The following is a 27,381-nucleotide window of genomic DNA, read 5'->3' as shown; positions in this document are numbered from 1 at the left end:
ATAATTTGATTTCAAGGACCCTCTCAGATTCCTATGAAAATTATTTCCCCCTCTGTTGAAAAACACATTAAAAAGCATTTCTTAAAATAAAATTTAAAAGTAAGTTTATTGCACCCTAAAGAACTCTCAAATTTGGAGACTATAAATTTAATAAAATCGTAGAACAAATTTTGTCTCACAAATGTAAATTTCAATGCAGTCTATCTCTGGCAGCAACTTCAACACACCTATAATATAAAGTAAACAATTTTTAGCATGTAACATGTTTAAGTTACAGGAGAAATAGCAATCGTTATTTGGATACCTGTGCCTATCTGTGAGGTACAGTATGTGTTTCACTGATTTCATGCCACACAAGGCCTCCATCGGATATACATCTGGTGTTAACTCATTGTTTTACTATTGCAAACAGAACAATTAGTGAAAAGTAAGACAGATTTTAGATCCCTCTAAACAAATACACAAATCTTTAGCTGTTCTGCACTCTAGCTGCACTATAGGGGAGTGGTTGTTTTAAAGGGGTGAAATGTAAGTGTGAAGGAAGGGTAAAGGAGGAACAGGTCTGGGTATTTTTCTGCAGGAAGGCCACCAACAAGAACATTTCTTCAGCCTATCCAGATTTAGTTAAGGTAAGAGCTATACTGTTGATTACATTTGTTTTGATCTATGGGATGCAAAATTGCTCCTCCGTTTGCCACAAAGCTGAGGTTGGGTGAAGCTGGAGGGGAAAAAACCCCCAGACATTTTGATTTTGAAATAAAGATGGGTCTGAATGTTCTACTGAGAGGGTTTGGTTGGCTCTCTGAGAAGTTCAAGGTACTCATCACTGTCGCCATCCCATACAAATAACTCAAGGCTGCTTTTTACGTCAAGTATGATGAAAGCTCCCCGGTTCTGTCCTGATCAGAATATTCCAAGGCACAAGATACATTAAAGCAACATGGGAGTTGAAAACGCCTAACCCAGAGACTGACACCTAAAAAGCATGCGTATGCTGGAGTGTGTACACCTCCTAGGCCTGTCTTTTAATTTATGGTAAGAGATGGTTAATGACAGGAAGCAATGTCTTGGTGCTACAAGACATTGTGTATAGAAGAGAGAAACGTTCTAGAACACATACGAGTACTTGAAATATCTCTACACTTTTATTACAAAACCAGGTTGTTGGCATTAGTTGGGTACAACAATAGCACAATTGTGTTGCTGCTGCAGAGCTGTTCTGGCCTATGGCAACAGTTGCATTCCCCGCTTAAAGCAACTAAAATTAAGTTGCTTTATAACCATTACATACAAGTTATCTGCAATGAATCTTATAAGTTCTGCATTAGGAAGGGGGGAGGGCGTGGAGTGGATTAGGCTAGAGTGTGAGAAATTTATTCAGTGCCTTAAAAATAGCAAACCGAGCATTATGTATTTCCTATTAAGAAATAAGTCCTTTATTTGGCATACTTCTAAAATGAATTTAAGACTTAATTACTTGATCTACCTATAGCTATTGTCAGTAGCAGCGGTAACCAAAGGGAATTGTGTTATACTGAACACTTCGCACTCAGTTCCTGTTAAAAGCAACACCTGTGCAGTGCACATAGTTACATCACACTCAGGCAGAGGGGAACAGTACATCTAAGTTTATACTGGCTTGTCCCCCCCTACTTGGTGTCAAGCTCTAAGATACTTATAAAGGAACTCCATCTTCTGCCACTTGTAGTTATTGCTGCTGATCTGTCGGCAAGTCTGGTTCAGTGCCTGTGCTATGCTTGTTCTGAAGGGACCTTCCAATATACTTCCAATATTCCTTTCGGATTGTGTCTTTTTCGTTAGCCAGAATGTCACATAACTAAAGGAGGAAAAGTTACAAAGTTGTAATATATTAAATCAAAAGCTTAACAACCCTTAAACAAACACACATTAAGCACGGCCTTCTCTTCAGCGAGCAAAGCATGGCCTTTCAGCCACAAGTTTTGCACTAGTATCCACAGACTTCTGATAAATGCATCTTCCTAAAAGGAAATCAATTATCGCTATAGTTGATGCCAACAGGGCCGGATTAACTCTCCTGTGGGCCCGGGGCTATTAGATTTTGTGGGGTGCTTGGGGGGTTAGAGTATGGGAGGGGGCTCAGGGCTGGGGAAGGGGATTGGGGTGCAGCTCTAGCTGGGGGTGGGGCAGGAGGTTCGGGGTGCAGGCTCTGGGTGGGAGTTTGGGTGCAGGAGGGGGCTCCGGGCTGGGACAGGGGTGCAGGGTCTAGGAGGGAGTTTGGGTGCAGGAGGGGGCTCCGGGCTGGGACAGGGGGTGCAGGCTCCAGCCCAGAGGCGCTTATCTCGGGCAGCTCCTGGTCAGCAGCGCAGCGGAGCTAAGGCAGGATCCCTGCCTGCCCTGGCTCTGTGCTCTGCTCCCTGAGGTGGCCGGCCGGCATGTCCAGCACCTAGGCGAAGGGGCCAGGCCGCTCTGCGCAGTGCACATTGCACATGCCTGTAGGTGCTGCCCGTGCAGCTCCCAGCCAATGGGAGCTACGGAGCTGGCGCTGGGGGCAGCACAAAGAGATTCCCTGAATGCTGCTTGCCTAGAAGTTTGTCTCCTGTGACTCTCCAGTTCTAGGCTCTCTCTAATAGCTTTCTTTGCACCCTGCTATCTTCCCCTCACCACCTTACAGGACATCTGGATATTTTGCTCCATCCCCTGGGTATAAATATTGCCCTTCAAATGTTCCATTCAGTTCTTTTTTGTTAAGCAGAACACTGCGCCTTTTTTGGTGAGCCAGAGCTCGGTACCACCAACTTTAGGCCCCCAACATATTAAAGAGCCAATGCTGAGCAGAACAGTGCTGACACTTAAGAGGCATGAAATTTTAAGGCATCAAGGCAAATTGTGGTGCTGGTGGACTGTGAAGGATGAATGGTATAAATCCATGGTACGCCCACATCTTGAATACTATGTGCAGATCTGGTTGCCCCATCTCAAAAAAGATACATTAGAATTGGAAAAGGGTTAGAAAAAGGCAACAAAAATGATTAGGGGTATGGAACGGCTTCCATATGAGAAGAAATTAATAAAACTGGGATTTTCAGCTTGGAAAAGAGACGACTAAGGGGGGATATGAGAGAGGTCTATAAAATCATGACTGGTGTGGAGACAGTAAATAAGGAAGTGTTATTTACTCCTTCTCATAACACAAGAACAAGGGGTCACCAAATGAAAATAGGCAGCAAGTTTAAAAACAAAAGGAAGTATTTCTTCACACAATGCACAGTCAACCCATGGAACTCTTAGCCAGAGGATGTTGTGAAGGCCGAGACTATAACGGTTCAAAAAAGAACCATGCAGGACAAGGCCATCAATCTACCTCATGCTAAATTCCATTACTGTTACCCTCAGAGGTTTAAAAAAAGCTCTTTAAGAGCCATGTTGAGTTCTGCTCTGCCAGTCTTGTGGACCAGGAAGCTAAGGGATTCTCCCTATACATATATCAGTTATTTTGAGGCTAAGAGCCCTCTGCTAAACTAGGTAGAGGGAAGTAAGAGCATGTTAGGAACTTACACAAAGGTTTTTTAAAAAAAAAACAAAAATTCTGCTCTTTCAGCAATTTGAAAGCTCATTTATTTTCTTTACTTATTGGCATTTCCTCCTTTGCTTGCATGTAATGTTTGGGATCTTTCTGCTTTTCACTTCTGTCAGTGAAGCACAGGTGGCCTCTGTTGCTGGCAAGCTACTATGAAAATTCTTGCATGCAGACTGGTTGACAGTCAGAGGCCGAGGATTCATATACTGTATGATTATTAAGAACAGGACACTGCTAATGGAAGTCAAATGCCTTCTGAGTGCAGGGAAAAAACAACTCACCAACATCCCTAAACTTTTGAGTGGCTAAGAGGATTTCTCTTCAGTATAATGAGTAGTAGTAGATGGATACTGCACAGTAACAATTTATTAATCACGGTGCACAGTAACAGTAATGGAAACAACTACTTAATGCCGTCATCATCTCCTAATAACTGGGCAATTAATGTACAACTCTATTTTATAAGAGAGCTTTTCCATTAAAATAACCCAGTCTTTGCTTTGTGTGGCAATAGGTTCAGCTAGACAAACTCCCTGAGGCAGAAAAAGTGAGCTCTCACAACTCACCTCTAATGCTTTGTTTAGTGTTTCTTCCTTGTTGTCACATTGGTTTTCTAGCATGTCTTCATATATATCCACAAGGAAGGCAATCAGATAGGGAGAACTGTGGCTTGGCTGTAAATCCAGCAGTTGCTCTAATAGATTTTGATATTTGGAAAGACCATGATCCTGCAGAATCCTAAAGCAGAGATTAGTAAGTACTGCTGGCAGCTTTGACAAAGAATTAAGCAAGTTTTGGCTTTGATAGATGTATCTGAAGATTTTAATCTAATAGGAGCTATAAATATAAAAGAGGCAGAGGGTAATATATGTAGTTCAATATAGCAACAAGTCAGCATAGCTGTAGCAGTGGTTTTCAACCTTTTTCCGTTTGCGGACCCCTAAAATATTTCAAATGGAGGTGCGGACCCCTTTGGAAATCTTAGACAGTCTGCAGACCCCCAGGGCCCACAGGTTGAAAACCACTGCTGCAGTAAGCTATTGATGAACATCTCAAGTGCACAGGGAGACATGAGGCAGGGTGCCTTTAACCAACAACCTCCTAGCGCATAGCTGGTGTAGCCCAATACTATTATTTTGCCCCCTCCCTCCCCCTTTTTAAAGTCAACTTTTGGTGGTTTTATGCCACATATCCTTCCATTATTGAGTGGGGCTCACAGAGAGATGAGCAGGATAAAGCAAAAAGGTTATAAACTGCTTTCCTCTACTACTGTGTACATATTTTAAGTTGTTGGGACTCTGAAGTCCCATCTCCTTCCTATCGCCAGCCCCATCTGAAAAACTGAATTCAGTGTCAGCACAGCTAGGAAGGAGAGGTGGAAAGTAGGTGTGTGATGATAGGAGCAGGGTGGCACTATGTAATGCAGAACTCTAACCCTTCAAGGTCAGGCGAAAGTCAGCTTCTCTTTACAGCAGCTTTAACAGGGATTCTGGAGACACTGTCAGTATGCTCTAATAAAAAGAATCAGAAAGCTGACTATGTCACCCACCTCATTCAGAGGAGGCCCAAAAAGAGACACGCTTGACTCCAGTCAACCAACTAACTATGAGCTATCATTTCTCTTTCCAAGATTTTTCATTTCTTTACAAAGCACCATCTTCTGCAGAGGGGCTAGCACAGGGTCGGCACTCCATGAATAAAGGCATTTATATGGTATTTTAAGGACTTAAGACTTATTTTTGGAGCTAGTAAACAGAAACAACCTGCTGCACACTTTCAAATGTGAAAAGTATTGACGATCCCCCTGCCAAAGCTACCCAATCAGTAATTATGCGGAAAGTGGGCCAGGAGATTAGGTTACTATATTAGCCCTTTATGTGGGTATAACCTCAGGCTCGTTTAGATCACCACTTTCCAGTTGTTCCCCCAGAGCTGTTCACACGTCTAGGCATGAAACATGCAAAGTGAAATGGCCTGCAAGTGACACCAACCTGCAACAAGCCCCCTTATCAGAAGCCCTCACCCCACAGATATGAAATACAAGTCTTACCCTTTTAGATAGTTCCATGCACTCTCATTATGTGGCACTGTCTTGATCATTTCTAGAGTGTACCTGTGAGGGAAAACACGGGTTACACTTCTGTCAGAGGTCAAGGAGCCAAAAAGAGAAACATGTTTTCTTTACCTAGACTCAGATCTCCTTTGCAGCCTCCTCCCCATCTCACTGTTCTCAACCCTCCTCTGCACAGGCTTTTTAAAATACACCTCTGCCCAGATAGAACGCTGTCCTCGGGAGCCAAAAAATCTTACCGTGTTATAGGTGAAACCGCGTTATATTGAACTTGCTTTGATCTGCCAGAGTGCGCAGCCCCGCCCCCCCCGGAGCGCTGCTTTACCACGTTATATTCGAATTCGTGTTCTATCGGGATAGAGGTGTACAGACTAAAGCAGACATTTTTCTGCTCACCTGAGGTGGTGGCATAAAACACAACTGCCATGCAACTTAACTGCAGTTGTTATGACACGGCAAGCCACTGCAGGATAGCGGTTATGTGCCCGGAGGCGCTTGCCTTCAATTTACAATATATGAATTCCTACAAGTATTTTGTAGGAGTTTATTTCAGGAGAGGCTAACTCCCACACAGTACGACATAAGAAGCCTATAACATAATACACAATTTGATGGTACGTGGAAGAGGAGCTACATTTACTCTGCAAATGCTCTAACGATGGGCTCTGAAGGCAGAAGGAAGGAAAAAGTTCCAGCACTAAGAGCACGGAGTTACTCAGTTTTGGCATGTGCACATGCTAGGACTGCAGAATCCACAGATGCTGGATTCCATTTCTTTGTGTGCATCCACAGCCCTGTTTGCAAAACTCCACTTACAAGGCCAATCAGTTGCACCTGTGCAAACTCACTGGAGGCATATAGCACTGGTGCCAATGAGGACATGGGCTGTTCCTTCCTAGCTCAGGCTAGTGGCAGAGTTAAAGTGAAGAGAAGGAGCACAGAGGCAGCTTCTCCAAGCGCACAGTCAGGAGGGTCACCCACCAAGCAGAGTATTAAAGAAAATGTCATCTTTCTAGCTCTACCAAAAAGCCTTCACATTCCTCTCTCTCCACTACATCCCCAAGCAGTGACTCATGTCCAGAAACGGGTGATAGCAGCGAGCAGTTTGCAGCCAGTTTTCAATCTCAAAATATTTGAGCCGCCTTGCCCTTCTGGAGCAGCCTTTTTACAGTCACTAGCAGAGGAACAGAGCTTACCGCTGCCATTAGAGATCTTGGCAACAGCAGGTAGGCGAAGGTCTATGCTGAAATCTAGAAAGATTAACCCTTCAAATCTGGTTCTGGAGTAGGAGTCAGGTTAAACCTATCTCAATTTGAGTTCTGAACACAGGGTCATTCTTCACAAATAGATCTAGGAAGGTGTCCAATCCCTAGCTCTGGAGAATTAATCTGGAAATGCCTAGTCTCACAAGTCATAGAAGTGGTACAGATTCCGTAACATTCAAGAACGAACTATATACTGGGAGGAAACAAAAATGAATGGGGTTTTCTTATTGCTTTCATTTAAAGTCTTTCAACCCTCTTGATGACCGCCTAATTGGACTGCCTCAAGCGCTTACGCTGTGCTCTGAAGAGGCATTGGGTCGTTCCACACAGAGTGAACGGATTGAAATCAAAATGATTTCTATCACCAATGTTAATTATGAATTAAATCAGAAAGAAGGAAATCTTAATTTTAATCTTGTTTTGCATTTGTACTTTTTTACTTATTTTCCTAAAGAGGGCTTGATTCTCACTGGTTGGTAACCATTACAAAATATTGGATTTGCAACTAACTATAGTCTTTGCACTAAATTTGGTATTTATTTTTGCTAACCAGGAGGCTACACTATTGTATAACTTAACATACATTTACTCATATGGTAAATTTTTATTTTTTTACGTTAGAAAACGGTGAACGACTAACTTCTTATTTACTAAACTAATTTTTTACTCATGATGTGTGTCAAGCTGTATTTGGATGGCAATAGGAATTCTTTTAAAATGGTTTTCCCACTAATTAAATATACTGTATATACTCGTTCTTAAGCTGAATTTTTTTAGTAAAAAAGGGAAGCACCAGAGAAGGGGGTCGGCTTATGAACAGGTATAGAGAGGGGGAGGTGGGACACAGCCTCTCCCCCCCCAACAGAGGGAGCAAGGAGAGGCAGCACAGCCAGCAGAGGAGAAGGGAAGAGGCAAGGCCAGAGTCTCCCCGCTTTAGCCACGCTGCTCTCCCCCCCAGCCTCCGAAGCAGCTGCAGCCGTGCCGCTTGGCCCCGCCCCCAGAGCAGGCTGTGGCCGAGCCGCCCGGCCCGCTGGAGCACACTGTGGCCGTGCCACCCAGCCCAGCCCGCTGGAACTTGCTGCGGTGGTGCCGCCCAGTCTGGCCCGCCGGAGCACGCTGTGGCCGCTCCAGCTAGGCCAGAGACATCCTCCCCTGGCCCTCCCCAGATAAGGTGGAAGGGATAGATGGGGAGAGTGTGGGGGTCCCGGGCTAGGGGTGGTCACAGGGGTTACTCCCCTGACTCCCAGCTTCTCCCCCCCCCCCCCCCCCCCCCCCCCCCCCCCCCAAAATTTCCCCACCAGTTGCTGTCCTGGCCCGTCAGGGTAAGCAGCTGGTGCACCGGGACACTTTGTTTACTTAGGTTTACTTCCGTGCCAGCGGATGCTCGAGGTAAACAAACCATCTCGGCCCTCCAGTGGCTTATCCTGATGGCCCAGGAGCCAAAGTTTGCTGACCCCTGAATTATAGGGTTGGCTTATGAACAGGTTATAAAAATTTTCCATTTTTACTTATCCGTCTTGGGGGGGGGGAGGGTCGGCTTAAACACGAAGCAGCGTATGATCGAGTATATAGGGTAATTACCTTAAATGTGCTAGACACATAATAAAAAAGTAAGTTTATCAAAACTTGTTTTACATTTAAAAATGAACTGATTTATTAACCAAAGGAAGTATTATCTGTAGTTGGTCAATCAAACTGATTGTTTCTAGTCACTGTGTCCTTCAAGATTTTAGAACTAGTACATCTCCTCCTCCCACCCCTAGTTTTTATTCATAGATTGGAAGAGCTTTCCTGCTTTTTCAACGTCCAGTCACTTTTCCAAATGAGCTAGTCATTGAGCTGAACTAGCTGAACAAACTGAAAAGAAAATATTCTCCGTGCTCTTGCAGAAGTAGCTATTTCTACCAAAGGCTGCTTTAGGACTCAAACGCTGGTGCCAGGTGCTCAGTCAGCAACTTCTCTCAGTTCAGTGGTCTGACTTTCTTTAAAACTTCAGCAGCAAACATATTCTACTTGAATTTTTTGTTTAATTGATGTAATTGAATTTAAGAGATTATACTAAATCTAGCCCTTAATGTAGGATGTCAATTTCAAATATTGGTTTTCTTTTAAAAAATAAACCAATCAGTTTTTTGTTTTTTAAAACATCCAGGTTTTATCCCAAATATTTCCTTATTGCAATGTGCTTAGTTTAGGCAGAAAACATTTTTTTTTTATAATTGTTAGCCCAGTCTTCTCCCATGGGATCTGAAAGTCAAGCTGGTGCTTTCCTTCTTGCACCATCTTCAGTAATAGACACTTCTGAAAACCAAAGCAGGACCTCAGTTACACCAGTGCTATTTCTGAAGAGATTCCAAAGTTGAGGGGCCCTCATATCCAGAAACTCACTGTTTTATACAGGGGGCTCCAGCCCAAGCATCCGTGCTGATCATACTCATGGCAGTACTGCATGGGGAGAGATGGGCTTTCTCAAGGAGATGGGGCCCTAGGTAATAATGCGCTTTATAGGTTAGTACCAATACCTTAAATTCTACCCAGAAATCAATAAGCAGCCAGCACAGATCATGGAGCACTGCCATAATATGCTCACAGCACAGGATATTTAGCTTAAACTAGCAGGCTGCCAAATATTGCACCAACTTCTGTTTCCAGATGGTTTCAATACATAGTTCCATATAAACTGCACAGCAGTAATGTAACCTGGAGGTGACAAAGGCATGGAAAGCAGTAGTAAGGTCTGCATCAAGAAACAGGTGCTACCCATTAGACCCCCACAAAAGCAATCCTGGCTATTGCTGGTCTCTGATCAGCCAGTGGCAGCTGAGAATCTAACTAGTCCCCTAGGTTGCAAACGTGAACAAACAAGACACAGAAGGACAGATATCACCATGCATTTTTCTGCTTTCTTCTCATGACCAACATCACCTCGCTTGAGTCTTGGCCACCTAGTTCTCATTCATGCCCTGATCTCAACCAAGCACTAGGTGCTTCCATTGACCGCTTTACTCTGGTCAGAGGAAATGGAGGCAAAGCGGAGTGTCATCCACATACTTAGGATACTGCAATCCATTTCTCTACACTAACCGTCCCAATGGGCCTAGATATACATTCAACAAGCGGGGACACAAGATAGAACCCTTCATGAGTGCTCGGGGGGCAGAAAAGAAGTTACCCACTATCAACCTTTCAGAATGCTCAGCAAGTAAGAGAGCCACTCAAGATCAGCTTCTCCAACCCAAACGTAGCTTGCAGACAAGTCATCACCTCATTATCAACGGTATCAAAGGCATCTGATAGATCTAACATGAGCATGGATGCTTGAGCTCCTGATTATTGTTCTAAATCTTCTACCAATGCCAGCACTGTAGCTTTTATTCTGTACCCTAACAGGGAAAGGTCAAGGGGAGCTGAAGCATTCAAGAACATGCCTCACTTCTTTTGCCTATGAGAAATGGAGGGCACCAAATGTAATTGTGCACAGTATTACTAACTGGACTTCTCTCTCTAGAACAGCAGGATCGTTGTAGCCAGTGGTGTTGGAAATTACAAAGTATCTTTGGTTCCAGACAGAGTTGTTTCTCACATCCTCTTTCAGAAGCTGGTCTACATACTCCAGTTCATTATCCCACAACTTGAACTCCTACAATGGTGAGAAGAGAAAAACAAAATAAAAATCCACGCATTTAAACGTTTTAACAAATTCTAGTTACTTCCTTCTTCCTTTGAAGAATTCCAACCTAACTTTTCACATCCTGATTAGACCTAGTTGAAGAAATCAATGTAATAAATTGTGAAATTAGTACATTTTGGGGGAAAAACAGGAGGTATAATGAGAAGTGTTAGGCAACCCTCATTATACAGAGCAGGGGTTCTCAGGACAAATTTTTGTGGCCTCAGAGTGCGGCCATGAACTCTTGCTGGTGGCTGCTCTCACATTTTTTCCTAAAATATTTAGTTAGCTTTAGGAAAAACAAATAAATATGCACATATACACGTCCAAATCAGTGTAATTTATTTATTGCTAGATACTAAGTCTTTTGTGAAAAGTGATATTAAACATAAAAGTATCACTTTTCACAAAAGACTATCAGCCCCGGCAAGACTGGGGACAAATTAAGCTCTGGATGGGGTGTGTGTGTGTGTGTGTCAGGATAGGCAGTAGGGGCCAGGGGCAATAGATTTGGGGGCAGTCCGGGGGGGAGACAATGGGGGGCCAGAGCCTAAAGCCCTGTAGCCAGAGCCCAAAGCCTCATGGCCAGAAGACGGGGATGGAGTCTGAAGCTGTGTGACCGCAGCCTGCTGCCCCACCACCCCAGGGAAGCTGGGAAACTCACTGGCTGCTGCTCCTCCAGCTTCGTTCCCTAGCTCTGTCCAGAGAGGGGCAGGGCCCCACCCCTGCTTGCAGCCCCAGCAGACAACACCAAGGCGATGCATCCAGGAGCAACACGTAATGGGAGGAGCCGCTGCTTGGCCCCTCCTCCCCCCAATCACAGCCCAGGAGGCTGTGACCACAAGAAAAGTAGCTAGGGGCCGCATTTGAGAAACGCGGATATAGAGGGTGCTACTAGTGGAGGGGTCAGCAACCTTTCAGAAGCGGTGTGCCGAGTCTTCATCTATACACTCTAATTTAAGGCTTCGCGTGCCGGTAATACATTTTAACGTTTTTTAGAAGGTCTCTAAGTCTATAATATAGAACCAAACTACTGTTAGGGTTAGGGTCAGGCTGGAAAGCAGGCTGAGCAAGGCTGGAGATCCAGACCCCGGCTGGCAGCAGGTCAGCGGCTGGAACCCCAGATCAGCAGCTGAGGTGGGTGGAGCTGGCGGCTGGTAGGGCTGAGCAGGGCCGGAGGCCTGGACCCTGTCTGGCAGGGGGCCTGCGCTGGAACTCCAACGGGAAGCAAGGCGAGTGGGGTTGCGGAGATGGGGATGCTGGATGGCAAGGGGCCAGCAGCCGGAACCCCAGAGCCGCAGCAGGCTGAGCGGCTCAGCCCACCCCAGATCTGGGGTTTCCGCTGCCAGCTCCTGCCAGCCAGGGTCTCAGCCCACTGCCAGCCTGGGGTTCCTTCCTCCAGGCCAGCAGCAGGTGCTGAGTTGCACCAACGGTGGAACCCCTGCTGGCAGGAGCTGGCAGTGGGAACCCCAGAGCGGTGGCAGACTGAGCGGCTCAGCCAGCGCTGTGTGCCATCAAAAAATTGGCTCGCGTGCCAAAGGTGCTGTAGGTTGCCGACCCCTGTACTAGTGCTTCCTGTAACAAAAGGCACAAAGGCAAGTAGCCAGCAGCAAATTTTTGAACTGGTCAGCTGAAAGGTTAGTTTACAGCTGAATTCGGAGTTGACACCCACGTAATTGTTTTCACTCCATCTACACAAGTCAGCGGGTAATGTTCAATTTAAGAAACAAGCCTCTACAATTTGGGGAGGATTCTCCCTCCAGAGAAGGCAGCAGACCTGGATACAATACCTGAATAACCCACTGTCTGTGCTGCCAAGCGTGGTAATTCTTGGCATCCTGGTTAAGAATTTCAGCTATAAACTCAAGCTCTTGAGATGGATCCTTCAGCCACTCGACCAACACCCGTCTGTGGTGCCTAAAGACAAAGTACAAGAATTTAAAAAGCTTCCCTTCCAAGATTTGCCTGAACTTTAGACTTTAGAATCATAGAATATCAGGGTTGGAAGGGACCTCAGGAGGTCATCTAGTCCTACCCCACTGCTCAAAGCAGGACCAACCCCAGCTAAATCATCCCAGCCAGGGCTTTGTCAAGCCTGACCTTAAAAACCTCTAAGGAAGGAGATTCCACCACCTCCCTCTGTAACCCATTCCAGTGCTTCACAACCCTCCTAGTAAAAAAGTTTTTCCTAATATCCAACCTGAACCTCCCCCACTGCAACTTGAGACCATTACTCCTTGTTCTGTCATCTGCTACCACTGAGAACAGTCTAGCTCCATCCTCGTTGGAACCCCCTTTCAGATAGTTGAAAGCAGCTATCAAATCCCCCCTCATTCTTCTCTGCTGCAGACTAAACAATCCCAGTTCCCTCAGCCTCTCCTCGTAAGTCATGTGCTCCAGACCCCTAATCATTTTTGTTGCCCTCCGCTGGACTCTTTCCAATTTTTCCACATCCTTCTTGTAGTGTGGGGCCCAAAATTGGACACAGTACTCCAGATGAGGCCTCACCAATGTCGAATAGAGGGGAATGATCACGTCCCTCGATCTGCTGGCAAGGCCCCTACCTATACAGCCCAAAATGCCATTAGCCTTCTTGGCAACAAGGGCACACTGTTGACTCATATGCAGCTTCTCGTCCACTGTAACCCCTACGTCATTTTCTGCAGAACTGCTTCCTAGCCATTCGGTCCCTAGTCTGTAACAGTGAATGGGATTCTTCCGTCCTAAGTGCAGGACTCTGCACTTGTCCTTGTTGAACCTCATCAGGTTTCTTTTGGCCCAATCCTCTAATTTGTCTAGGTCCCTCTGTATCCTATCCCTTCCCTCCAGCATATCTACCACTTCCTCCCAGTTTAGTGTCATCTGCAAACACGCCATCCTCCAGATCATTAATGAAGATATTGAACAAAACCAGCCCCAGGACCGACCCTTGGGGCACTCCGCTTGAAACTGGCTGCCAACTAGACATGGAGCCGTTGATCGCTACCTGTTGAGCTCGACGATCTAGCCAGCTTTCTATCCCCTTTATAGTCCATTCATCCAGCCCATACTTCTTTAACTTGCTGGCAAGAATACTGTGGGAGACCGTATCTAAAGCTTTGCTAAAGTCAAGGAATAACATCCACTGCTTTCCCCACATCCACAGAGCCAGTTATCTCCTCATAGAAGGCAATTAGGTTAGTCAGGCATGACTTGCCCTTGGTGAATCCATGCTGACTGTTCTTGATCACTTTCCTCTCCTCTAAGTGCTTCAGAATTGATTCCTTGAGGACCTGCTCAATGATTTTTCCAGGGACGGAGGTGAGGCTGACTGGACTGTAGTTCCCCGGATCCTCCTCCTTCCCTTTTTTAAAGATGGGCACTACATTAGCCTTTTTCCAGTCATCGGGGACCTCCCCCGATCGCCATGAGTTTTCAAAGATAATGGCCAATGGCTCTGCAATCACATCCGCCAACTCCTTTAGCACCCTCGGATGCAGCGCATCTGGCCCCATGGACTTGTGCTCGTCCAGTTTTTCTAAATAGTCCCAAACCACTTCTTTCTCCACAGAGGGCTGGTCACCTTCTTCCCATACTGTGCCGCCCAGTGCAGCAGTCTGGGAGCTGACCTTGTTTGTGAAGACAGAGGCAAAAAAAATCATTGAGTACATTAGCTTTTTCCACATCCTCTGTCACTAGGTTGCCTCCCTCATTCAGTAAGGGGCCCACACTTTCCTTGACTTTCTTCTTATTGCTAACATACCTGAAGAAACCCTTCTTGTTACTCTTAACATCTCTTGCTAGCTGCAACTCCAAGTGTGATTTGGCCTTCTTGATTTCACTCCTGCATGCCTGAGCAATATTTTTATACTCCTCCCTGGTCATTTGTCCAATCTTCCACTTCTTGTAAGCGTTTTTTTTTTTTGCGTTTAAGATCAGCATGGATTTCACTGTTAAGCCAAGCTGGTCGCCTGCCATATTTACTGTTCTTTCTACACATCGGGATGTTTTTTTCCTGCAACCTCAATAAGGATTCTTTAAAATACAGCCAGCTCTCCTGGACTCCTTTCCCCCTCATGTTATTCTCCCAGGCAATCCTGCCCATCAGTTCCCGGAGGGAGTCAAAGTCTGCTTTTCTGAAGTCCAGGGCCGTATTCTGCTGCTCTTTTTGCTTCCTTGTGTCAGGATCCTGAACTCTACCATCTCATGGTCACTGCCTCCCAGGTTCCCATCCACTTTTGCTTCCCCTACTAATTCTTCCCGGTTTGTGAGCAGCAGGTCTAGAAGAGCTCTGCCCCTAGTTGGTTCCTCCAGCACCTGCACCAGGAAATTGTCCCCTACACTTCCCAAAAACTTCCTGGATTGTCTGTGCACTGCTGTATGGCTCTCCCAGCAGATATCAGGGTGATTAAAGTTTCCCATGAGAACCAGGGCCTGCGATCTAGTTGCGAGAAGAAAGCCTCGTCCACCTTATCCCCCTGGTCTGGTGGTCTATAGCAGACTCCCACCACGATATCACCCTTGTTGCTCACACTTCTAAACTTAATCCAGAGACTCGGGTTTTTTTTGCAGTATCATACCGGAGCTCTGACCAGTCATACTCCTCTCTTACATACAACGCAACTCCCCCACCTTTTCTGCCCTGCCTGTCCTTCCTGAACAGTTTATATCCATCCATGACAGTACTCCAGTCATGTGAGTTATCCCACCGAGTCTCTGTTATTCCAATCACATCACCCACCTGTATCTTTGACAGACATATTTCTGTATACACTACTACTAGATACATCCACTCCCTGTTAGAATTCATAGCCATGGCCTTTCCCAGAGAAAAATGGCCTATAAACTGATAATTTCTCAAACCAAAAAAAAAAAAAAGCCACACCACAGTCATCCCTCTTTATGTATTTCATTTGGGAGGATTTTTACAACAAAAAGGCAACACCCAAGAGCTGCTGAAAGCTAAAATTCTTCATTTGTAATTGCTTAATTTTTGTTGTGTCAGAATAAGTTTGGTAGTTTTATAGCTTTTCACATGCCTACTTACATTACTTAATACTCATAGCACTGGAGTAGAGAGTTATGGAGACCTCTGCCTGGGGGCAGTCCTGTTTAACCCCCTCTGAAATGGGCTCCATCCAAGGAGGAAGGGAGAACCCTCACCTCCACACTTTGAGAACTGGCAGCCATGTCCATTTCTGAGATGGTAAAAGGTAAGACAGTTTGTCTCTAGAAATCAAAAAGATTTTACCAGACTTGGTAATTCTTTGGCTGATCTTCAATGATAGCTGTAATATAGTTAATTTCCTCATTAAGGTCCTTTTTCAATGAATGCAGGAGGACTCTCCGGAAATGCCTAAAGAAAAATAAAACACACACACCATTTAGGAGTTTTTTTTTTGTTTTGTTTTGTTTTTTTAAAGCTGGAGTAAATTCAGTTAAAAGTACTTTAAGAATTAAAGCAATTTTTAAGAACACCACTAATTCTGAAGATGTATTTATTATTGGGTAGCTGGTAGTAACCAAAATAGGTAAGGTTACAAACATATGGATATCCAAGATCTTGTCAACTTTAAGTTTCTACTGAAGACTTGTCTATCCCACACCTGTTGCAATGTCACTGAATATCGTCTATCTGATATGAAAATAACTGGTATAAATCAATGCAATCATATTAGCAGGAAAAATACACAGGGAAGTATTTGACATATTAGGAAAAACTTTTTCACTAGGAGGGTGGTGAAGCACTGGAATGCGTTACCTAGGGAGGTGGTGGAATCTCCTTCCTTACAGGTTTTTAAGGTCAGGCTTGACAAAGCCCTGGCTGGGATGATTTAGTTGGGAATTGGCCCTGCTTTGAGCAGGGGGTTGGACTAGATGACCTCCTGAGGTCCCTTCCAACTCTGAAATTCTATTATTCTATGACAGTACCTATTGGTTGAGAAATCTAGTTCTGTGAATTCAGAAGGCCTTACAAGTTTAGTATTTACTTGAAAATTAAACTGGCAGGTATTACATAGGGGATTATAGAATTACTTCAGTAATATTTACTACAAAAAAACCTAGCAGCTAATGTATTTAGATATGATAAGAACTTCCTTTGAAACAAGCAGGAAATGGTTCCAATCTTTTCACTAGGAATGGGTGTCATCAGAGAGACACTTTCAATAGGATTTGTCATGTCACCTTAATCAGTGGTGGTTTTTAACGGCTAGTTCTCATCTTGTTAGAAAGTTTAGACTATCAGATAGCATTTCCCAGGAATTAGCGATACTGCATCAAAATCTTACTTTAAGAGCTTGCTGCAGCTTCCAATAATCCTCAGCCTCCCAGAAAGCAAGGCCAGGCAGACTTTGAATGATACACCGCCAGGACAGTTGAAAGAGAAATCCGGTAATGTAATCAGATAATGGTAACGACTATTACTTACCACACAGTGTAATTTGCAGCATTCAGTTCAATGGCATCCCCCGTTAGCTGAAAAGCTCTTTCACTCCTTTCATCCCGCTGCAGAACAGCCCGAAAGTAATCATAGACATCTCTGACTGGATAGAGGAGAGCAGATTACCCAAAACAACTAGAAGAAATCCTGAACAGAGGATTTAAGACTGGTAACCCATTGATGCAACTTTGTGTGTGTCAAATACTATTCCCTAAAGGTGTTTGGTCCTAACAGTCTGCATACTGATCCAACAGCACAATTCACTAGAATCATTCTGGTGGGATGCTTTACAGCGCTCAGACTAGAAACCTCCTAAAACATCTTTCAACAGATCATCTAGATCTGTCCAAAATAGTCATGAGGGCACTAGGAGTCATGCTATTTCTCTACATTCTTGAGATCCATTATTGCATTTTCCTCTAGGCCTCGCCGCACCATCCTAATTGCTTGCATTACCTGGAACGTGGCTGCCTACCAAGTAGTTTTAATACTTGCTTTATTCTTTTTAAACTTCATTCTGTAATTTTTAAAAGATCATTTCTGAAAATTTGAAAAGAAACAGGAGGGTTTTGTTTTTGTTTTTAAAAGTGTGGGCACTCCAGGATGTGAAGGTTGTAAAGCAGGCAAACATTATCTTTGGAGCTTTGAGAAACTCAAGATTCTCCAGTCTCTAGAAAAATGCAAGTTTATGGAAATGTTCCTTTAAAAACGGACAGGATTAAGGCTATTTCCATACTTCAGTTTTTTTAGTTTCAACAATACCCAGTAATTATGACAAAGTGAAATACCTAAGCTTTGTTCTAGGCTCAAGTTGGTTTACAACAAATAAATTCTCAAAAAACAAATGTGTATTTACCATTTTAATATTAAATTCCCAACATTTAAAATTCACTTCTAGATGACTACAGGAACCGTAAAGACAACTCATGTTTTTATAGTTACTAGCAGTGACATCCAGAACAAAAATGTATATTACTGAAAACTGAAGTCTAGCTTCAGTGGTGCCACTGACATATTACACAGATGTTTTCACCTTACCAAGGTTTAATTATACTTAACATCTTAAAAAACCAAAACACCTTACATTTTTCACTATAGATGATCTGAACCACAGGATTTGGCCCATCATTTTGAGGTACTGGTTCGATGTCAGCCCATTCTTTTCTGTGCCTGTAAATTTACATTTTCTTTTCAATGTTTTATTAGAAAAAACTACCAAAGCCACCCCCAAAAAACACATATATTTCAGTTGGACCATTCTACATGGTGGTCATTATCTTTGCCATAGAATTGCATGATACAAACATAAGTGATACGGTAAAAGTCATATTAGCTGGTCATGTAGCCTAGAGAGCAACTATGTTCCTTGATCTTGGAGAAGCAAGGTGGGTGAGGGAATATATTTTATTGACCAACTTCTGTTGGTGAGAGAGTGAAACTTGGAGCTTATACAGAGCTCTTCTTCGGGTCCATTGACCTTGCTCATTTCTGTCGTTAGTTTTGACCACAAATTGCACAAACTCAGATGCTGTGCTCTCAACACAGTTCAATGTTTGGACTAATGAGGGTTACTTTACCAGCCACCCCAGAACCCCAAATCATTGGCAGGTACATTTGCATACGTATCTGGTGGCATGTAACAAGGTCCCAGTTGGGAAGCGCTCTGTTGCTCCCACCCACCCCTTACAGTGTCTTTCCTTTCCGATAGGGACTCTCCCCGTGCTGGGCTGCCCCCATTTTGAACGATGTCTCCACTGACACCCAGCAATGAGACATGGGCACACCAGCCCAACCCAGCGGCCTAGGAGATGTGAGCACCTTGCCCCGCCCCTACACCTCCTCACTCCCCCCTCCCCATCACACCCTCACTCCACACCCCCTCACTGCCCCCCACCCCTACACCTCCTCACCCCCCCACCCCTACATCCCCCCCACTGCCCGCCAGCCCCTTCACCTCCTCACTGCCCCCTCCCCATCACACCCTCACCCCCCCCAGCCCTACACCTCCTCACCCCCCCCAGCCCTTCACCTCCTCACCCCCCCCAGCCCTTCACCTCCTCACCCCCCCCAGCCCTACACCTCCTCACCCCCCCCAGCCCTACAGCCCCCCACTGCTCGCCGCCCCCTACACCTCCTCACTGCCCCCTCCCCATCACACCCTCACCCCCCCCCCAGCCCTACACCCCCCCCCAGCCCTACACCCCCCCACTGCTCGCCGCCCCCTACACCCCCTCACTGCCCCCTCCCCATCACACCCTCACTGGCCGCCGCCCCCACACCCCCCCACCCCCTCACTGCCCCCTCCCCATCACACCCTCACTGGCCGCCGCCCCCACACCTCCTCACCCCCCCACCCCTACATCCCCTCACTGCCCGCCGCCCCCTACACCCCCTCACTGCCCCCCAGCCCTACACCCCCCCAGCCCTACACCCCCTCACCCCCCAGCCCTACACCCCCCCCAGCCCTACACCTCCTTACTCCCTGCCCCCCGCCCCCACACCTCCTCACCCCCCTCCCCTACACCCCCTCACTGCCCCCCGGCCCCTCACGTCGGAGACGCCGCGCTGCGGCGGGGACCCCCCCCCCGGGCCCTGGCGGGCGGGCGGGCAGGAGACGCGTCTCTGCCCCCCGGGCACGCAGCGTTGGTCTCCCCGCGGGGCTGCTCCGATCCCTGGCGGAAGGGAGCGGGGGGCCGGTACCTGTACAGCAGGTAGCCGCCCGGCTCCAGGGGCTCCCCGTCCTCCAGCTCCGGCTCCCCGTCCCGCGCCTCCGGGCCCTCCGCCTCCGCCATCGCCGCCAGCCGGGAGAGCGAAGGGACGCTTCCGGGAACAGCTCCGCACACCATAGAGAGGAGAGCGGGGCTAGCTAGAGAGTCTCCTCCAGCGGCCTACGGCGGTGCCCACGAGACTCGGCCCTTCCGGTCCCGCCCCCCCGCGCGGCCTATTGGCTCCAGACAGGGCGGGGGGCGGGGCCAGCCTCCAGCGGGCTCGAGCCTGCCCCGCCCGGGCACTGAGCGGCTGCGTCCCTGCGGAGCCGGTCCCTGGACAGCTCGGCTCGGCTGCCCGCCCGCCCGCCGCACACCATAGAGAGGCGGCCGGGGCTAGAGAGTCTCGGCTGGGCTGTAGCCGGGCTGGTTCCCGCGGGGGGGGGATACAGGCGCAGCCGGGGCCACCGGCTCTGACTCCCGGGGCTCGCTCCAGCTGGGCCTGTCCCGGCGCTCACAGCCCCGGGGCACCAGGCCTGGCGGGGCACAGCGCCCCTGCGACCAGCAGCCCCCCAGGGCCTGGCTGCGGGGCTGTTCGATGGCTGGGAGCTCGCCCCTGGCGGGAGCCCAGCGCCCCCCGGGCACAGCGCCGCCCCGGCCCCAATGCCGCCCCGGCCCCCCGGGCACAGCGCCGCCCCAGCCCCCCGGGCACAGCGCCGCCCCGGCCCCCCGGGCACAGCGCCGCCCCAGCCCCCCGGGCACAGCGCCGCCCCAGCCCCCGGGCACAGCGCCGCCCCGGCCCCCCGGGCACAGCGCCGCCCCGGGCACAGCGCCGCCCCGGCCCCCCGGGCACAGCGCCGCCCCAGCCCCCCGGGCACAGCGCTGCCCCGGGCACAGCGCCGCCCCGGCCCCCCGGGCACAGCGCCGCCCCGGCCCCCCGGGCACAGCGCCGCCCCAGCCCCCCGGGCACAGCGCTGCCCCGGGCACAGCGCCGCCCCGGCCCCCCGGGCACAGCGCCGCCCCAGCCCCCGGGCACAGCGCCGCCCCGGCCCCCCGGGCACAGCGCCGCCCCGGGCACAGCGCCGCCCCGGCCCCCCGGGCACAGCGCCGCCCCAGCCCCCCGGGCACAGCGCCGCCCCGGCCCGCCGGGCACAGCGCCGCCCCAGCCCCCGGGCACAGCGCCGCCCCGGCCCCCCGAGCACAGCGCCGCCCCAGCCCGCCGGGCACAGCGCCGCCCCGGCCCCCCGAGCACAGCGCCGCCCCGGGCACAGCGCCGCCCCGGCCCCCCGAGCACAGCGCCGCCCCGGGCACAGTGCCGCCCCGGCCCCCCAGGCACAGCGCCGCCCCAGCCCCCCGGGCACAGCGCCGCCCCCACCCCCCGGGCACAGCGCCGCCCCGGCCCCCCGGGCACAGCGCCGCCCCGGCCCGCCGGGCACAGCGCCGCCCCGGGCACAGCGCCGCCCCGGCCCCCCCGGGCACAGCGCCGCCCCGGCCCGCCGGGCACAGCGCCGCCCCGGGCACAGCGCCGCCCCGGCCCCCCGAGCACAGCGCCGCCCCGGCCCCCCGAGCACAGCGCTGCCCCGGCCCCCCGAGCCGCAGTGAGCCGGCAGAGGCCAGGCCCAGGTTTTGAACTGCAGTGTAGACATGCCCGTGAGGTCAGCAGGGAGCCCCCCCCCTCCCCACAGGAATTCTGGAACCCGCTCCCAGCGGTATGAAGGTCTGCAGAACACGGCTATATCGCCCTCGCACTCTGTGGAATCCCAGCCCTCCGTACAGCGCAGGTGTTTACTAAGAAAGGGGCTGCCCCGTACAGACAAACAAGCTTCCACGCAGCTCCAGTCCCAGCTTGGTCTCCAGGAACCACCTCCTAGCTCGTATTCCAGACAGCACACCGCAGCGTCTAGTGGCTGAATAACGTACTGCAAGTACAAGACCAGGGACTTCCTTGTGCTCTCTCACATTCTCAAGACACTGAGGCCTGGTCTCTTAAAGTCAATGGCTTGTTTCACCTATAATGATATAAAAACAACAAGGAGTCTGGTGGCACCTTAAAGACTAACATTTATTTGGGCATAAGCTTTCGTGAGTAAAAACCTCACTTCTTCGGATGCAGTGCTACCCCCTGATACTTGACTATAATGATATAGTTTCTCTTGGGGACTGAATAGGGTCTCTCTTCTGAGGATTGACCTTACCTGGGTTTCTAACCAATATTGGCCACATAATATAGATATAAAACATGGGCTCTTGCAACCAACCACAAGAAAATAGAGGCTTCAATGCAGAAAAGGAAATAGAATCATAATTAATACATGAGGAACAGCCCTCCAATACAGTCTCAGAGAAGCCATTCCTCAGTGTCCCAATGGGAGGGGAGCCCCAACTACCTAGGGAGGAAGGATGCTGGTCTTGTGATAAATGTGGAGACCCACATTCAATTCTTGTGTGATTTTAGGAAAGTTGCATAGTCTGTCTGTGCCTCAGTTCCCCATCTGTAACATGGGGATAATAACACTGCCCTGCCTCAGGGGTGTGGTGATGGCAAAACTTCCTTAGTGACTGCTGGACACTTCAGTGATGGGGGGCATGTAAGTTGATAGATCGTGGCTTTCCCTGAAGAGAAAGTGTTTTTAAAATCCCTCCCACTACTAGAAGCCTGGTCAGGGAAGTAATTACGACAGCAGTATTTCAGTGGGCCAGGAAGACAGGGATGAGGTAGTAAGTAACCCCCAACAACAGCAAAACCCCAACGGCAGCCAGTATAGCACACAGATACCCCCTGTAGTCTATCATTTTCAGAGGTGGAGCCAGGCCTTAGGAGCTTCCCAGCAGCAGCATGTCCCTCCTTACAAGGCTCCATAGTGGCTTAGCAGTGATGTTAATAGTGGGGATGGAGCCAGGCCTCTGGATTGGTGGGGTACTAGGTGGCAGATTATGGTGCATGGTGGGTGTGACGGGTTGGATCGCAGAAACCCCCTTGGGAGCTGCCACCAGATGTGCAAAGACTACCCCTGCTTCCGTTTTCCCTGCCAGCTCAGGACTCCAGCACCCTGTCTTGCTGAGCCAGACACTCCTGTCTGGCTCCAGACACAGACCCAGGGTCTGAATCACTTGTCCCAAAGCTGCAAGTTTACCTGAAAACAGCTCACAGTAGTGTGCTTGTCTTTAGCACTCAGATGCCCAACTCCCAATGGGGTCTAAACCCAGATAAATCCGTTTTACCCTGCATAAAGCTTATGCAGGGCAAACTCATAAATTGTTCGCCCTCTATAACACTGATAGAGAGATATGCACAGCTGTTTGCTCCCCCAGGTATTAATACATACTCTGAGTGAATTACTAAATAGAAAGTGATTTTATTAAATACAGACAGTAGGATTTAAGTGGTTCAAAGTAGTAACAGACAGAACAAAGTAAGTCACAAGCAAAATAAAATAAAATGCGCAAATCTATGCCTAATCAAACTGAATACAGATAATCTCACCCTCAGAGATGCTTCAGTAAGTTTTTTCTCAGACTGGACACCTTCCAGGCCTGGGCACAATTCTTTCCCCTGGTACAGCTCTTGTTGCAGCTCAGGTGGTAGCTAGGGGATTCTTCATGATGGCTCCTCTCTCTCTCTCTTCTCTTCCCCCCTTTATATATCTTTTGCATAAGGCGGGAACTCTTTGTCTCTCTGGGGTTCCACCCCCCCTCACTGGAAAAGCACCAGGTTAAAGATGGATTCCAGTTCAGGTGACATGATCACATGTCACTGCAAGACTTCATTACTCACTTGCCAGCACACACATATACAGGGAGACTCACAGGTAAATACAGCCATCTGCAGACAATGGGAGTCATCAAGATTCCAAACCATCATTAATGGTCCACACTTTACACAAATACAATAGGCCCTCAGAGTTACATTTTATATTTCTAGTTTTAGATACAAGAGTGGTACATTTATACAAATCAGATGATCATACTCAGTAGATTATAAACTTTGTAATGATACCTTACAAGAGACCTTTTGCATGAAGCATATCCCAGTTACGTTACATTCACTTATTACCGTATTTTCTCTAAAACTATCTCAGTTACATTATATTGACTTATTATCAAGTTTTTATAAAACCATATAGACTGCACAACGTCACAGTGGGGTGGAGTTCTGGGGAGGTGGGTGTGTTGGGCATTAGATGTAGTCCAGGCAGGGGTGGGCTGTGATGTCTGGGGGTTGTTTACTGGTGGTCTTCAGTGGCTAGTGTGTGTGAATTGCTGGGGTGCGTAGCATGCCAAGGGTTGTGTATGTCTGTGCTGCGGCCCCAGTGGAGTAGGACACTTCATTCAGAAGGGATTAAAAGGGTGAACTCTAATGTGTGTAAAGTGTTTTGAGGTCCCTAAGTGAAAAGTGTTATAGAAATGCCAAATATTATTTTATAGTGAATTCAACCTACATAAGGGAGATAAATGTTTGAGCACTGGGGAGAAGATGCATTGACGTATATTCCATATGAAGGCCGAAGCATAGTGTGGTGGATAGGGTACCAAACTGGGAGCCAGGGACTGCAGGGCCTGATTCTCCATTGCCATGCACCTTGTGTGGTCATTTACACCAGTGCAAAGTGAGGTGGGTGTAAAACGCTCCTTCACTTTGCACTGATATAAATGACAATACAAGGCATAGCGCAATGGAGACTCAGGGCCCTTGGTTCCATTCCAAGCCCTGCCACTGAACTAATGCACATCCTTGGTCAGATTACTTCTTTGTGCCTTTGTTTCCCCTCCCATTCTTCATCTGTCTTGTCTATTTAGACTGCAAGTGCTCTGAGCCATAGATTCTCTCTCACACTGGGTTTGTACAGCGCATAGAACAATGGAGTGCTCATCTCAGTAGGTGCCTATAGGCACGACTGAAATACAAATAATATAATGTAGTAAGGGACTAACCAGTGTAAGGTAAAGAAAGGAAACAGAACAGCATACAAAATGGGAGAGCAGATAACCCGAAATAGCTAAAATAATTGTTACAAAATGCAGCATATAAAATAATAAAACAAGAACTCCAGAAAAACAAAAGAGAAAAATGATAGACAATACTGACAAAATGTAACATATGCTGGAAGAGAGCGATACAAAGGATGGAGAAAAATTTCCATCATGCACCTTCCATGACACAGTCAAGAGAAATGGAACATAACCACGGGGAAGCATACAAAAGCACATAGAAATGCTGGGCAGGGAGAAATGAGCAGAAGCAAAATAATTCTTGGTTTTTAGACAAAACTTGACCAGAGAAATATAAAGAAAATATAAAGCAAAATAAAAATAGAGATATCGACTCATACAATAAGTTTCAGAGTAGCAGCCGTGTTAGTCTGTATCCGCAAAAAGAACAGGAGTACTTGTGGCACCTTAGAGACTAACAAATGTACTTGAACATAAGCTCTCGTGGGCTACAGCCCACTTCATCGGATGGATGCAGTGGAAAATACAGTACCAAGTTATATATATATACACAGAGAACATGAAACAATGGGTGTTACCATACATACTCTAACGAGAGTGATCAGTTAAGGTGAGCTATCATCAGTAGAAGAGAAAAAGAACTGTTTGTAGTGGTAATGAAAACGGCCCATTTCCAGCAATTGACAAGAAGATATGAGGAACTGGGGAGGGGGGGAGGGGAATAAGCATGGGGAAATAGTTTTACTTTGATGTTATTGGGCCAGATCCCGAGCTATGGTGCTTTACACCAGCTGCGGATCTGGCTGATGACACTTTGGGATTATGAACGATGACACATGCAAGGACATTTCAAGATTAAAAATGAATGATGTGAAGAAGATAAAATTAATAGATCCTACACTGAGGGAAAGGCAGCCAAAAATACGAGGAGGATATTATGGATGTGAAGTATCAGGGGGTAGCCGTGTTAGTCTGTATCTACAAAAACAACAAAGAGTCTGGTGGCACCTTAAAGACTAACAGATTTATTTGGGCATAAGCTTTCGTGAGTAAAAACCTCACTTCTTCGGATGCATAGAGATGTGGAGATTATGGATGTGGACATAGAAATTAAATTAGAATATTATTACATCACCCAGTCTCTCTCTGCCAATACCATTGCTTCCTACAGTATGTTTCCTGTTTTAGCAGTCCTAAGCAAAAGGGTTTCCACCACTTCCCAGGGGAGATTATTCTACAGCCTCAGACACCACTTTGTCAGGCTTTTCATGATGCTTGGACCACATTTTCTTAATATCACCCCCTCACACTCAGTTATACCCTCATCTATCATATTAATTTGAATCTGCCACTGCCGGTTTTTACTGGGAATTGAGGGATACAGCCGCTAACCATGATGTTTATTCTTTCTTGATCATTCTGCTTTCGGCAGGACTAACCCCCCGTGATGCTGAGCATGTTTTATATAATGCATAATTTGCTCCTGTCTATACAATCCTTGCTAAATGTTTATTTTGTGCAAACTGGTCAGGTGAGAGGCTGCAGTAGCAGCTTAATTCCTCTGGATGGCAGCGCTGGACCACTCACACGCCCACTTTCTCTTTCCAGACTCTATAATGGTGTGACACCAAATCGCTATCAGCATTAACTACAAGGGATACTCGGTCCAGAATGAACGTTGTCAGACTATGAAATATGGGGAGGTGTTATGTAAAAAGCAAAACATTGACCGTCTCATGACCATCTAGCTGCAGAATGAGGGCCTGATCTAAAGCCCTTGAAATCAATGTGACCTTCATTGACTTCAGTGGACTTTGAACCAGCCCCTAAATTCTAATTCTGTCTGCTGCACCCTGGACTACTCATCATATTCAAAAATCACGAGAGACTTAAAAATCACGAGATTTTTGAGTTCATTTTATTTGTCTTCTGGTTCCTGACCATTTAGGGTGCACTCGGATCATATTTTCAGTCTCTGCAACCATGAAGGCTAGAAACTTACTTAAAAAAGCATGAAAGCTGAGATTTCCAGCTAACAACAGGACTCCAGGAGCTGGGCCCTTAAGAAAAACATCAAATATTTCAGAGACGTGCTAAAGTTGTGAAAGGTAGCACCACAGACTGAGAACAAACAACGGAGAGGTGCGCTGATGTTATTCAGACTCTTAAAATATGTCCCAGTAGTTTGGTGGCAATTATTATGTGCATAATAGCAGCACCCAGAAGCTCCAAGAGAAGACAGAGCTCCATTGTGGTAGGAACTACCCATACATGTAGCAAGACAATCCCTGCCCCAGAGAGCATACAGTCAAAATAGATAAGACAAAGGGTAGAAGGGGAAAAAACGGCACAGAGAAGGGAAGTGAATTGCCGAAGGCCACACAGCAGGTCAGAGGCAGAGCTGGGAATAGAATATAGGCTTCCTGCCTCCTAGTCCAGTGTTCTAGTCACTAGACCCCATCTGAGAATCTACATCTATCTTGTGGTTATTGCATGCTCTATGCCACGCAGGAGTTGACTGACAGGAACATTATAAATGATGTTGGCACTGTTTGCTAGACCATATCGCCACAAGCTCTATCTAAAACCAGGTGGGATCAGGAGCATGCACCATCCAATTAACATTAGATTTCCTAAGTCAATGCTCTGCACTACAACAATGTCCATGTCTATTCATACACTTCTACAGCCAGTCCTTAAAAATTCCTGTGCTGGGGAAAGCTGTCATTTATACCCTTCC

At 47.5% G+C, this 27,381-nt stretch overlaps 1 protein-coding gene across 1 annotated transcript; it reads right to left on the bottom strand.

Moving 5' to 3' along the window:
- Window positions 1–87: 87 nt before the first annotated feature.
- On the bottom strand, window positions 88–19,867 carry FNTA (farnesyltransferase, CAAX box, alpha). The gene is made up of 9 exons (XM_054031812.1): window positions 19,687–19,867; window positions 18,071–18,156; window positions 16,975–17,089; window positions 15,796–15,900; window positions 12,356–12,482; window positions 10,387–10,535; window positions 5,610–5,672; window positions 4,126–4,297; window positions 88–1,837 (listed from the first exon to the last, which is right to left on the bottom strand). The coding sequence occupies exons 1-9, from the start codon at window positions 19,830–19,832 to the stop codon at window positions 1,709–1,711; spliced, it is 1,092 nt and encodes a 363-aa protein (XP_053887787.1). The 5' UTR covers window positions 19,833–19,867; the 3' UTR covers window positions 88–1,708.
- Between the last annotated feature and the right edge of the window lie 7,514 nt (window positions 19,868–27,381).

Source organism: Malaclemys terrapin, chromosome 6 (genome assembly GCF_027887155.1).
Source record: "Malaclemys terrapin pileata isolate rMalTer1 chromosome 6, rMalTer1.hap1, whole genome shotgun sequence".
NCBI classification, from domain to species: domain Eukaryota; kingdom Metazoa; phylum Chordata; order Testudines; family Emydidae; genus Malaclemys; species Malaclemys terrapin.
Note: the sequence above shows the minus strand (reverse complement) of the source record. Positions and strands in the feature narration are given on the sequence as shown.

What these genes read in the sequence shown, in the direction of transcription:
- FNTA (XM_054031812.1), bottom strand. Translation starts at nt 19,832, where the DNA reads ATGGTGTGCGGAGCTGTTCCCGGAAGCGTCCCTTCGCTCTCCCGGCTG. An exon ending in GCATGGAACTATCTAAAAGG is followed by an intron (nt 4,298 to 5,609) that starts GTAAGACTTGTA and finishes TCTCTGCTTTAG; the next exon opens with GATTCTGCAGGATCATGGTC. An exon ending in CACTAAACAAAGCATTAGAG is followed by an intron (nt 1,838 to 4,125) that starts GTGAGTTGTGAG and finishes TTCCTCCTTTAG; the next exon opens with TTATGTGACATTCTGGCTAA.